Raw genomic sequence first — 13,996 nt, 5'->3', positions numbered from 1 at the left:
ACTCATGTGTAGCTGAGTTGCCCGAGTAGGAGTCACTCCAGCAGGCCACACTCTGTGTTTAGAATCTATGGAGTTGAGAGCCATCTGTGTGACATTTCTACCTGTCCCATGGCAGGCTATTGACCAGTTAGCACCCATCCCAAAACAGGCAGTCCTCTGGTCTCCATGGGCATTTGGCGACCCACACCACACAAGCCAAATACATTCTCCTCCTGGGTCCTTTTTATCGAGCTCCCGCTTCCAACTATCAAAGAAGAGAGAGAGAGTGCTAAAAAGCCTTTATTTTCACTCATCAAAAGAGCCTAGCAGTTTGAGGGAATGGAGAAAACCATGTAATTTGCACTTGGCTGCACAGAGCAAAGGTTCTCTTGAAATTCAAAGTGATCTCAACTTAATTTTTAGTTATTTATACTTCTAGATCTGAAATGAAGACTGAAAAGAAAAAGAAGGGGAAAAAAAAACCTCTGTTTACTCTACCAACCTTAAACTCAGAGACAGCCATGAAATGTGCACACCCCCCCTCCCTTAATTGCCATACCTCCAAGAAGCTGACCTTAACATGCCATCAATCATGTGAGTGGCACATCAAAAGCGTCTCCGGTCAGCCCCGCCCACTGCTGTGAAGTCTGAGTGACACACATTCATTTCCGCTGCTTGCAGCTGCAGGGCAGCCAGGCTCCCCTGAAGTTGTATTTCATGTGTCTGAACTGTGTGGCCGCCCTGCATAATTCAGGAAATGAGTTTACTCTATCTGTGACACACATCATGTTCACAGGGTTTCTGTGGCTGCCGGCACTGGTGCAGGGCTCTGCAGAAGTTGCTAGGAAGGCAGCCCTAGGGTGCTGGCCCTGTTGCTCACCCCTTCTCCCCCCTGCTGCTTATCACTCCTTTCCTCCTCACCTGACCCTGACTGCGCCTTTCTTCACACCTGTCATCTGAGGAACTGTTCCTCTCTTTTGTGTGCTAGAAATTTCTGGATCTAATCTAACCTGGGGTAATAAAGTGCAAATTTAAAAAAAAAAACAACAACAACACAATACTTGCTAAAGTGGCAGGGCCTCTTTCCAATCACTGCTCAGCTAACGGGAAGCTGAAAAATGATACCTATCTTTAGATGAAGCCTGCCTCCACCCTAGGTAAAATTTGACCTCACTTGCATTCGTATGTATGAAGCACATATCCATTTCTTGCACGTGATTTCTGTTGGAGCAGGTTTAAACAAGTCTGGATTGGTGAGTGGGAGGCCCTCCACTCAATGTGAAGTATTCATTCTCTCAAATGGAGTCGGGGAGCCACAGAGTCTGTCCAGCGTCAAAACCCAGCTCCAACCAGCCATGAGGTTTGATTGTTTTTGCATTGGGTTAGCCCCCTCCAAGGTCATAAAGCAAGGCCCCTGTCCTCTGCTGCAGCTGGGTTTACACACTGTTTCCAGATTGTTTATTCTGGCCCGGAGTCAAGGCAACAACGTATTTCCATTATACATTTCTGACAGATGAAGACCGGTGCTAGGGGAGGCTCCAAGCGGCAGGTTTGTGATTTCTTTTTTATTTACATCAAAGGAGCTTTTTAGAGTCCTGAGGATTATGAACCAGTCTAAACATCATGTCCATGCAACAGAGGTGGAAGGAGTTGAGGCTTTAGCAACAAGTCCAGATCTGGGTCAGTAAAGCATAATCTGTCCATAGTCTCAGCTGAAGTTGAATACGTCATGCTTGGTACCACACAGTCTTATACACGAGAGGTTCTTGCCAAACAATAGTTATTAACATGTTTGAACATGAATCCCCAATGTGGGTAGGGTGGCTCACTGATGGGACCGTCATTAACACACAGCACCTACACGTTTTGCAATGGCCTCTATATTCTATGCAGTAGTAGTATGGTGCCAAGCCAGAATGAGGTTCCCAAAGCCCTGTAGGACTTCTCTGTGCTAAGCTGTACTCCCTCTGAATGTTCAGCTTTCTGAGGATATTCCCAGTGTCCCAATGTGACATCTTCCACAAGGAATTACTCAAGGCTGACCATAAAGACCCCATGTATACCCACAGCAGATACCTTGGCACATGGGGCAAATAGGTGTGGTCTGAATGAATATTTCACTTCTAGTTTTGCATGTGTCTATGTGTATGGTGTGCACAAACACGGGTGTGTGTACAGTGTGCACACATATGGAAAGAGTCAAACATTGACATCAGATGTCTCTCTTAGTCCCTCTCTATGTTATTTATTGCATCAGGGTCTCTCACCAAACCCAGAACTTGACACTTCGACTAGCCTAACAGTGTGCCCTGAGAAGGCCCTGTCTCAGCCTCCTGAGCAATGGGATGACAGGCAAACTGTCCTGCCCAGCTTCTTACATGAGTGCTGGGGAATCTGAATTCTGATCATCACCCTTGTTCTGGAAACACTTTCTTGTGCCATCTCTAAAAAGAACATTTTTCTTGTGCTGATGAGAAGGAAACATGCAAAAAGCATAGAAGATGATAGCCAATCAAATCACTGAGCACCACTGATTCAACAAAATCAAGTCACATAGATGTCACTCTGACCAGAGGTGCTCAGAGTCCTTTAGTTAATTTAGTTATAATATGCCTAGCACATAGTTGTTGACTGTAATGTGGCAGAGGCACAGATCTGTCTGCACAGATACGTGTATGGCAAGTCATCCCTTACTGTAGAAATTCCTCCTCAGTTTTTCCAAGTTTGTGAAAGTGATCTGACAGAAGGACTTTAAAAAAAAAAAAAAAAGCAGATTTCCACTCCCTGTCCATACCAGTCATGCCTTCCCTATTAGCCTACCTCAAGAAATCAGATTTCTAGACATGGAGGTTTGCTTAAGGAAGAGGGAAGCACCTCCATTGAGAAAGGAATTTCTCAAGTGACAGCTTATGTAACAGCAACACCCAAAGTTGCCCTTTGGGTTAATCCAGTCTTACCAATGAATTTCAAATGCAGGTTTCAAATCAACACACTCTTATGGACGGTTGTTATATTCCAGGCGTGGAGACAGGCACTGGGGAGCTAACACTGCAATAGACACAGTCCCTTTCATTTTGAAAACACTTTTGCTGCTTGCTAAGTTTTTCAGCAGATCCTCTGGGCTCCCCACATCACCGCCTCCCCCCCACCCAAGTTAGAACACGCAAGCCCTTCTTTTGGACCAATCCCCTTAATGCCAGAGTATACACTGGGCCAGGAGAAGTGGGTGGTTATAGATTTCCACTCAATTTGGAAATTAATAGCCTGTGATATAGCCAGAAAGTGCTAGACTGGAATCAGAAAGCCTTCTTTCCAGTCTCAGGGCTTCACATACTGGGGCTTAACACCTTGAGCAATCTCTCAGGTCTTTGGTGCCTTGATGGTGACCTGGTCAAAGTGGAGAATTCCAAGGTCGGCAAGCTATGGAAGATGAATCTTTCTGCATAGTATTTATGACAAGTCCACCAGTCCTGGCTTCCACCAGTTCAGGAGAGGAAGTGCTGATCCAACCAGGAAGCAAACCAGAATGCTCTGCCTTCCCCAGTGTATGGCCACTGGTTCTGTGGTGAAAGAGAGTGTTCCCTTAGCCTGGGGAACCCGCTCCACTTTAGAATGGGCACAGTTGAAACTTGGCTCAGTTCACCAGTCTGAGACCCAATGTCTGGCTTCTCTATTTTCCGGCTCTGTGAGCCACAGCAGGATACTGGCCTGAGAACCATGCCCGTGGAGGTGATAAATGACCCCTTAGCACTGGGGGTAGGGCTTCACAAAACCAAAGGTGTATGTTGGTATCTCACAGAGCCTGGCACAAGGCAAGCTGTCAGAATGTCTGGGGACAATGTCCCATTCACTTTTTGTAGCTCCTGCACCTGGTACCAGAGTACTGCTCAATAAACATTTGTAAAGAGAGTGGGTAAGGTGACAGTGGATATACCAGTGAGGCCCGACTGGAGCATTAACAGAAAACACTTGCTTTCTGGGTTTATACAACCCAGAGTTTCAAAGCCTTCATAGCAGAAGGCCTGGAGAATTTCTCTTGTGGTAAAGAGGCAGGTGACATAAAATAACGAGCTGGCACTTGGGGTCTGAGTGCACCATCTCGCTCAGGGCGATAGTCAGGCTAAGACTAGACCCTCCTCTTAAATCAATTTCTAAACCAATTCTCCATGGGGCGAACACACTGCCAGGCTGTCCTTGGGCTGACAGTGCCCATCCCCAACTCCTGCCTTCATGGAAGATGTTCTGGCTTGGATTCTTCTTTGGCTAATGTCCTCACTGAGCACAGGAGTTAGGCACCCAAGGGTGCCCATAGGTGAGGGCTTCACTTCTTAATGCTCATTTTCTGAGGTCTGGGACTGCCTAACAAGGGCTCATGTGCTTCTCAAAGAATGCCAACAGCCAAGTGCTGCTTTTAATTAATCGGTTATCGGTGTGTATATTGTATGTTTGTGAGTATGGGTATACTCGTGCCACAGTGTACCTGCAGAGGTCAGAGGTCAGCTTTCAGGAGCAGCAGCTCCCTCTCTACCATGGGTTCTGGCAATCCAGCTCCAATTTGATTTGAAGAGCAAACACTTTTACCCACCCAGCCATCTCACTGGCCAAGTGTGGATCTCTAAAGTATAGTTGTTTTGTGCCTGAAACTGTGACACTCTTAAAAAAAAAAAAAAAAGCAATAACAAAAATCCCAGACTTTGTGTATAGTTGCAGTCAGGAGAGAGACTTAAATCCACCATTTAAGCAAGTTTGTTTTGTTTGGAAAGAATAGCTAGTGTTTTGCAAAAGCAGGGAGGGCTTAGCCACAGCACTAAATTCCCTGCAGAAAAATGCATGACAATATGCTTTTGAAATGTGATTTGAAATCTCTATTGATGGACTGGCAAGATGGCTCAGCAGGTAAAGGCACTTACTGACAAGCCAGAAGACCTGAGTTTGATCCCCAGAACCCTCTTGGTAAAAGGAGAGAACTGACTCCCACAAGCTGTCCTCTGCCCTCTGCACTGTTTACCTCTACAAGTGCACACAGACACATAAATAAGGAAAAATGAAGAAAGAAAGTTTCACTATTGACTGCATAGGGCAAGCTGACTTCTGGTCTTCCCAAATGATGCTGGATACTTACTATAGGTAGGCCCATGGAAACAGAACTATTTATTGTTATGCCCAAGTTTCAGGGACCCCCAAAACCACTGAGGAGCCAATTCCCATACAAGCACATAAGTCTTTATTAAGAGCTCGAGAAAGGACTCTCACCAGCCCTGTTGCAGCAGGTCAGAGTGAGAGCCCCGAGTCTAGGGGTACAGGGTATTTATTGTAGGTACAGCAAGCTTGGGAAATTTGCCTACCTGTCAGCAAGTTAATATTTTAAAAACTGCATTTCTGCTGTACTCTGCAGGAACCAAACTTGGGGACAAAACCACCTGACAAACAGGATGGCTAGGTTATCTATTCTCTGCAGGATGTCTTAAGTTATCTCTGTGTACCTTGACCCTGCCATTCTAGCCTGACTGGCTGTTGCTAAGGGGGTGGGTTGCCATAGGACACTTGCTCAGGACAACTCTGTGATTTTCTTCTTGGAATTGAAGTTTAGTCCCTGATCTCTCACAAAAGCTGAGTTGGTTGGGATTTACATTACGACCCAGGGCATATAGGTTAGGAGAAACCTCAACAACAGGGAGGATTCAGATTCAAATCTTCCTCTGCCATTTACTTCCTTGTCATGTGACCCTTCCTGCTAAATGACCTACATGCTCATTCCATATCCCCGCTGGAAAGAAAGGTCATGATATATGTATTCTATATGAGGATACTGCTCAGAGTTACTAAGAATAGCAAATCAAGTACAATATCCAGGACATAACCATAACCCCTAAAAGGTATTTCCTGTCAGTGTTAGTGACTGAATCTAAGTCTCAGTTGTCCACAAATAAAACTCATCCTGGCAACTTCATTTGCATTCTAGCTCTGGAGAAATAAAAGGTTGAAAACCTGTAATCATGAGCCAAGAAGGCTCAGTGGTTAAAGTGTTTGCCACAGAGCCTGACAAACCAAGTCTGATCCTGGAGACTCACATAGTGGAAGGAGAGAATGAGCTCCCTAAAGTTGTCCTCTGACTTCCATGCATGCACTGTGGTGCATGTACCTGTCCACATATGTACATACACACTCACATACACACACACACACACACACACACACACACACACGCATGCTAAATTAATGTAATTTTTTAAAGATTTAGTTATTTATTTTATGTATATGAGTACACTGGAGCTATCATTGGATCCCACTACAGCTGGTTGTGAGCCACCATGTGGTTGCTGGGAATTGAACTCAGGACCTCTGGAAGAGCAGTCAGTGCTCCTAACTGCTGAGCCATCTCACCAGCCCCATATTAATATAATTTTTCAGACTAAAAAAAGTTGTAATCATGTAACATAAACCTTTGACACTGATATGAAGCTTAAAGGGTAGGGCATTATTTGCTGCTACCCAGGGACCCAAGTACAGAAGAGAAGGGTTAGGACAGAGTCCTGGAGACCACTGGCATTTAAAGGATGAACTGAAGAAGAGAAGAGATAGAGAAAATGGGATGCAGGAGATCAGGGAGACAAGGCTGTGATGGGTACCAAATGAAGGGGGCGGAGCTTCAAGAAGGTATACAGTCTATATAGTCCTGCCCTGTGAGGGCCAGCAGAGGGCCCACAGAGTGTCCAACAAGGAACCATTTGAATGAAGTATTTTGGGAACAGAAAGGAGAAACTTAAAGGTCCCAACTTGTGGATGTTGAAAATCAGGTCTCGACAAATGTGTACAGCTCTTCAAGAAGTTGGGCTGTGGTTCTAAGGACAGAAAGATACTAGAAAAGCTTGGAGACAAGCGTCTCTTTAAGAAGCACAGTGGTGACGTAGCTCAAACAGAATAGTTACCCAGCATTCACTAGACCGAGGATTCAATACCCAGCACCTCAAAAGCTGGGCATGAAAGTATACAGCTATAATCTCAGCACTGGGGAGATGGAGGCAGGAGGATCCTACCTTTAAGGTCATTTTAGCTACAGCTAGCAAGTTCAAGGCCAGCCTGGGACACCTAAATCCTTGCTATATTCCCACCTCCACCAAAATGAGTTTTGGTAGGAAAGAGCCGTGTGTGTGTCTGTGTGTGAATGTGTGTGTGTGTCTATGTACATGTGCATGTGTGAGAGAGAGGAGGGAGAGAGAGAGAGGGAGAAGGAGAAAGAGAGAGAGAGAGAGAGAGAGAGAGAGAGAGAGAGAGAGAGATTAACAGAGAGTGAAAGACGAAGGAAGCAATAATTGGACATTAATGTAAAACTGGAATTTAATTGTAAAAAAGGACAAAACAGGCTCACTTAAGATCCCTCCAAATCAGCTGTCATTGTCCATATGTTTCATGAGGGGACTCAGAGGAAGGACTAAGAAGTGACAAAAACTAAGGAGATGCAAATACCCTTATGGGTTTCTTGCTACCCAAGAAAGGGTCTTTCTAAGCTCTTGTAGCTGGAAATGGGCAGCTTCATCTGCCTGTTCTGAGGAGTTGGCAGACAGACTAACAGTTGGCCTTGTGTTTCTTTTAACCAGCTTTCCAAAAGTGGGTACAGTCTGAACACATGGTAAATATATAGAAACAGAAATACATACACTTATATGTTCATATGTATGTATATATATATAGAGAGAGAGAGACAGATTTCATTGCCTTCTAAAATGTGAGTACAGTAAGACAATATGAAGGAATCCAAACATAGTCCCAGAGCTACATCTGGGAGCAGATAGAATCCACTGGACTTGCTCCACGGGTATATTTAAATGTTGCTAATTCCACTGAAGCCTTTTGTTAAAGAGACTTGACTGAAAACATTCCCAAACGGTTTCATACCTAGTAATGATTGTGACTGTTATTTTAAGAGCAGTGTAATGTGTTAAACTCTTTGTTGGCTGCTAGAATGGTCACAGCCTGTTGACCTACCCCCTACAGAAGTCATTAGGATGGCATATCATGTGTTTTGTGTCACTTGCCTTTGGGATCTCAGGGGCTAATAAATAACACCCAGTTTCCCACACCTGGGTTCTCAGCTAATTGATAAATGCACACTGTAAGATGGCAGTCCAGATGCCAGCTCTGCCAAATGAAGGTAGTCAGAAAGATGGCACCATCCTGCAGGATGGGGTGCCCAGGGAGCACCTTCTTAGCTTCCTTCCCCAGTATACAAGTATACAATGCAGGCATAACATGCTTAAAGAGGAACATGAACGAGAAGCCAGGAGCACTGACTAAGGGCCCTGCAGAGGGCAAAAAGACAGTTATTTCCCCAAAGGTTGTCTTTGCTGCCTGCGGCCCTTCTTTGCAGAGTTGTCCCAGATATTTAGCCAATGGCTGCCTGCATCATTTTTGTAATTCTTCAGATTCATTTTAGAACAGTCTAGCTCAAATTATCTAATAAATAAAATAATAAAATCACAAGAATCTAGCCTGGCATGGTGGTTCACACCTTTCAGTTCAGTACTTGGTGTGGCATGGGGAGCAGAGGCAGGTGAATCTCTGTGAGGTCGAGTCAGTCTGGTCTATATAGTAAGTGCCATATATAAGGGCAGTGACTATGCAATGGACCCTGTCTCAAAAATAAGAATCTCCAGAGTCTTTCCTTTCTTTTCTTCCTCCTTCTCTCTGTCTCTGTCTCTGTGTGTGTCTCTGTCTCTCTCTCAGAAGAAACAAACACATCAGCATCTATTGTTTTCATTAACAAAGGGTCTCACTGTGCCAGCAAGCTAACCTTCAACATGACCATCCGTACTAAGCCTTTCAAATATCTGAACCTCCTATTCCTGCCTTTTACCCAGCTTAGAGCAGATTGGAGGAGATGATGAACAAGTGTCTTAGGGTTTCCATTGCTGTGAAAAGACACAATGACCAGGACCACTCTTATAAAGGAAATCACTTAACTGGGGCTGGCTTACAGCTTCAGAGGTTTAGCCCATTATCATCATGGCGACAAACATGGCAGCATGCAGGGATGTGTGGTGCTGGAGAAGAAGCTGCCTTGATCCTCAGGTAGCAGAAGGAGACTGTGTGCCACACTGGGCATAGCTTGAACATATGAGACCTCAAAGCCACCCCAACAGTGACACACGCCCTCCTAATAGTGCCACTCCCTATGGGCTAAGCATCCAAACACAGGAGTCTATGGGGGCCATTCTTTTCAAACCACCAAAACAAATGAGCCTAAAAATGAGATACCTCTGGCTCAGAAATAAGATATCCCATAGTGACATTTTCTCCTCTTTGTTGGATGTCCAATACCAGGCAGGCTCATACACCCTGGTTACTCCTGAGACAAGGCTTCCTGGATAGGTGCTCATGGGCTACCTGGTTCTTTTCCAGAACATAGAAAACTTGGCAACATGACTGTGACCGTGAAGAAGACTGTCCCCTCCCCCGAGGCGGTACAGATTCTCTACCAGAGAATGAGATATGAGTACGAGTTCTACCACTACGTCAAAGAACAGTTCCATCTGCTCAAGCGCAAGCTCGGACTGAAGTCTCGCGCGAGCGGACCTGCCCTGAGACCACAGTTCTTCATTCCCACGCCTCTGGAGACAGAGGAGCCAATCGATGATGAGGAGCAGGACGACGAGAAATGGCTAGAAGATATTTATAAGAGGTGATGCCTGTACTGGATTGCCTCTGTGGCTTCATCCCCCTCTTTACAAGGTTCTTTGGGGAAGAAAAATTCTGAACGGACTTTCATTAATGCTCGGGTGCATTAAAAAGAACAAAACATTCCCACAGGTTGGGGTCATTGGGAGATGCCCGGTTTTGCGGGTTTTGTTTGTTTAATTTTATTCTATGTGTTTTTCTTTCGTCCCTCCTTGAGGCTTTCCCAGATACACTAGATGGCTCTTTTACAAGGCACCTCTTCAGAAAATAGCCTTCCCTGGTCCCCTATCCACTCCTTTTAGTGAAAGAAGAAAGAAATACATCCTCCAACCTAGTCATTTTATCATTTGTAAAATGGCTCCAAAAATATTACATCCATGGTAAAGATAGTCAGACTTGTAGGTTATAGAAACAGCCATTTCAGAGAGGAAGGGGCTTAAAAGCATCTAGGAGTGGAAGACAAGAGGGAGGATCCACTGGTTTTGGGGTTTCTGCCTCCCACCCCCACCCCACCCCCTGTCAGTAAAATGCTGCCTCTGCCTATCTCACGGGGACACTGTCACCAAGAACACATTACTTATCTCTGAGAGAGCAAGTCAGTGTTTAGCGCCCACCTTCTCAACAAATCAGAGCTTGGGGAAGCCTGTCAAGATCAAAGTGTGTGCATGGTAAGCTCTGTTTTAGGCATCAGCTTGGTACGTCAAGTGTTCGAAGGGCAGATCAAATCTGAGGGCCTCACGCCATCAGGAAGCCTCTCAGCCTTCTGGACTGTTGCAGTGCCAGAAACCGATTGACCATTGACCTTGATATGTATGACAGGAATCCTAAGCTGGATTGCACACCATCCCAAAAGCACACTCATAGCCGAACTGGGCTTTACAGAGCTTGGTATCTTTCATTCCTTCTAGTTCTGCAGGACCTGTTGTGTTTACTAACTAAGGATTCTGAGTCCTGCCCTAGCAACAGTAGAACCATGTTCTTATAGAACCTGTTTGCCCCCATAACCCTTCCCAGGGACACCAGTGCCAGAAACCTCAATGCCACAAATAGTGTCAGGCAGGACACTGCTTGGCTAGCTTTTGAGTAGGTTGGTACCCCAACGTGATCTGAGTAAACACTGGGCAATTCTTTTGCACCAAAATATACCATGCACTACTTTACTTCTGACAACTCCCTACTACCCATGATGTTCTTCTTCTTTAATTACTGAATTGTGTCTTATTAAGTCATGAAAAATGTAAAATTTCATATTCCTACCGGTTGATATAATGCAACTAGAGAAGCCAGACTGCAATGGTGGCAGCAGGAAGGACATTGGTGACAGCTTGTGTCTGCCTCAGGTTTACCCCAGAACCTACCATTGACGAATGCTAGCTAGCCTAGTAAGTTAGAAGTGCTTAAGGTAAACAAGACTCTGGCTCGACACATGCGACACACATTTGTACTTTGCAGAAATCATCAAGTCTCTCTAGAATTTTTTTTTTTGCTTCTTTTACTAAAACTGGACACTGGCCAAGGTCTAAAGCCAGTCATTTGAAAAACTGTCCAGTATGTGCTGAAGCTCCTTCATCGTGAAATGCATTAAGCCGGGTCCCGCTCAAAGGCATCCAGGGAAGACAGGGACCATAGAGGTAGAAGAAATCTAGCACTGGCTACTCATGGGCCTCTTTTCTGCCTCAGGGAACTGGGACAGGAAGTGAATAAGGGAGCCGGTCACAGAGGTGGAAATATCCTTTGTCCTGTTCAGAGAGAGCTGGGCCTTTCCATTATTCAGACTTTGAAGAGCAATGTAGAAACACCTCCTACCATTTTCCAAACAAATACAAGGACTACAGTGTGGGGCTTTGTAAGTCATCTCCAGGCCATTACAGGCACACAGTGATGGTTAGCTCACCCACTGAGACCCCACAGTCGAAGTTAAAGCTGCATTAGCTAGGCCTTCTCAGCTGTTGTTCAAACATGGGAACAACTGGTCACTCATAAAGGTCCCCTACTTTCTAGAAGTGTGCACAGCACTTGCTGTGTATTTGAAGACATTTATTCTCACCCATGGCCACTGTCACACCACAGGAGAGGGGCTTGGCTGGCTAGTTGCAGAACCCTCCTGGTATCTTGTCCTAGCACACAACCCTTACACCCTGAAAGTCAAGGTACTTCATCAGCTTGCTTGGGCTCTGGCCCAACATAGTTTGTACTTCATGAAATATATTGTACATTTTACATAGTTTAATTTAAAAAGGAAATACATTTTAAGCTAGTTGGTCCTTGCCTTATTTATTATAACCTTTCAGCACATTCCAAGGTTTTAGTTACTCAGGAAGGAGTTAATTAAAATGATTTTATTTTGGTCGGATGGGTGTTCTTTTTTTTAAAGAAAAATGATTCTTATGAAGCCTCTGCTGGCTCCCCTTGAATGCTGTAAAAGTGCTTGTGAGTTTTTTTACTTTTAAGTATTAAAAAATGGTGTTTGACATTGATGGACATCCAGAAATATATATATGGACCTAAAGCATTAGCTCAGCTAAAATAAAAACAATCTGTGTTTGAGGTGAAGTGCTCCTTAATTTATTCATTACCCATAGAAATAAATGAATATAAATAAATTAACATTTTTTTTCTGTTATTTTGGTAGCTGGAAATTAAAGACTTCCCTCTTTCCTCAAGATGTGTTTTTTTTTTTACAGTGTGACTTTGAAAAATCTATCAACTTTTGTCCTTGTAAATAAATGACCCCCCCCCCACAAATAAGAAACAAGTATCATCGTGTGTGTGCACACATGCACACACATACACACAAAACACAACAGGCTAAAAACCTTGAGCTAGCCATTCATTCATCTAGATGTGTGTGTCAAATACTAAAAACTTGGCTGCTTCTCTCTCACTGTGCTGATTGGCTTGCTGTCCAGCTACTAAGTCAGCACACTCAGACAGTGAGAACAGTGTTACTTTTACTTTTCAGTTGCTGTGGTAAAATACAAAAAGCAAAAAAAATACCACATAAGGGGAAAAGGCTATCTCTTAGTTTATGCTGCTAAATGGGTACTCCATAATGGTGTAGAAGGCATAGCAACAGGCAGACATGGTGGTGGAAGCAGGAACCTACATCACATTTTATTAGATAGAGTGGAGTTGGGACAAAGATCCACCAACAGGGGACCAAGTGTTCAAATGCATACACATATCGGGTAGAGGGTGCACTTCTCATTTAAACCACCAGAAGTATCTACAATGTGTACTGTAAGGTAGGAAAGGAAGGACACGCCACATCTCTCTATGTAAGCTAATCAGAATCACAGGCGTGCCGAGCCTCTACCTGGCCAGTGAATGGTCTTCATACCAGAAATGCCACCTGTACTGGATGGGTTTGTGTGTCAACTTGACACAAGTTAGAATCATCAGAGAGGAAGGAGCCTCAGTTGGAGGACATGCCTCCATGAGATCTGGCTGTAAGGCAGTTTCTCAATTCGTGGTCAGTGGGGGAGAGCCCAGCCCATGGTGGTGGTGACATCCCTGGGCTGGTGTCCTAAGTTCTATAATAGAGCAGGCTAAGCAAGCCAGCCATGGGAAGAATGCCAGGAGGTAGCATTTTCTTCAGTGGTCTCTGCATCAGCTCCTGTCTCCAGGTTCCTGCCCTTGAGTTCCTGTCCTGACTTTCTTTGGTGATGAACAGAGATGTGGAAGTGTAAGCTGAATAAACCCTTTCCTCCACAGCTTGCTTTTTGGTCATGATGTTTTTTGATCACAGCAATAGAAACCCTAACTCAGACACAACCCTGGGAAATTCTAATGTGGTTCAAAGGAACCTAGAGCCACGGGGGGGGGGGTGCAGACAGGGGTTCCAGTGCTTTCTAGATGTTGGTCACTGTATTCCAGCTGCAGGTGACTGACTGGTATGTAAAAGAATCAAAGTCTGGGTATTAAGTGAAAGAAAAGTCTATTTTGGTAATAACACAATTTACCTAAGAAATCCAAGCATCTCCTTAACAGGCGGTAAGTGGGGAGGGCTCTACTGTTTTCTCCTATAATACAGTCAATTGAATTAGACTGAATGAAATTTGAAATCCAGAGTACTACAAAAAAGCAGGCTGTACCACATCTGCTCTGCTTGGTTGGTCTAAAGTTCTTTACAAATGGAAACTATTTGGTTTTCCTTCATTTTTTTTTTTTTGTTATAAAAACCTGTATATTCATTACTCCTTTGAATGATAAAAGTCATTCAAAGCAGCCTTTATTTGGGCTCCTCCTTTGAGGGAAGATAGTCCTGCATGTTGTCATGTCGGGGAAACAGCAGTGGGAGAGGGGAGGCAAGTGTGAGAATCTGGTCATGTTGCCCTGGAGT

The 13,996-nt window shown here is 44.4% G+C and overlaps 1 protein-coding gene across 1 annotated transcript in view; it reads left to right on the top strand.

Moving 5' to 3' along the window:
• The window catches only part of Ust (uronyl 2-sulfotransferase), a 293,554-nt gene extending 281,237 nt beyond the window's left edge, over positions 1 to 12,317 (top strand). Inside the window, exon 8 of the mRNA XM_028764403.1 lies at positions 9,379 to 12,317. Within this exon, the coding sequence (XP_028620236.1) occupies positions 9,379 to 9,662 (284 nt within the window). The 3' untranslated portion in view covers positions 9,663 to 12,317. The remainder of the gene's footprint in view (positions 1 to 9,378) is intronic.
• The last annotated feature ends 1,679 nt before the right edge of the window (positions 12,318 to 13,996 follow it).

Source organism: Grammomys surdaster, unplaced genomic scaffold, assembly GCF_004785775.1.
Source record: "Grammomys surdaster isolate TR1022 unplaced genomic scaffold, NIH_TR_1.0 143, whole genome shotgun sequence".
Classification (NCBI taxonomy): Eukaryota; Metazoa; Chordata; class Mammalia; order Rodentia; family Muridae; genus Grammomys; species Grammomys surdaster.
This window is presented reverse-complemented; position numbering and strand designations above follow the sequence as displayed.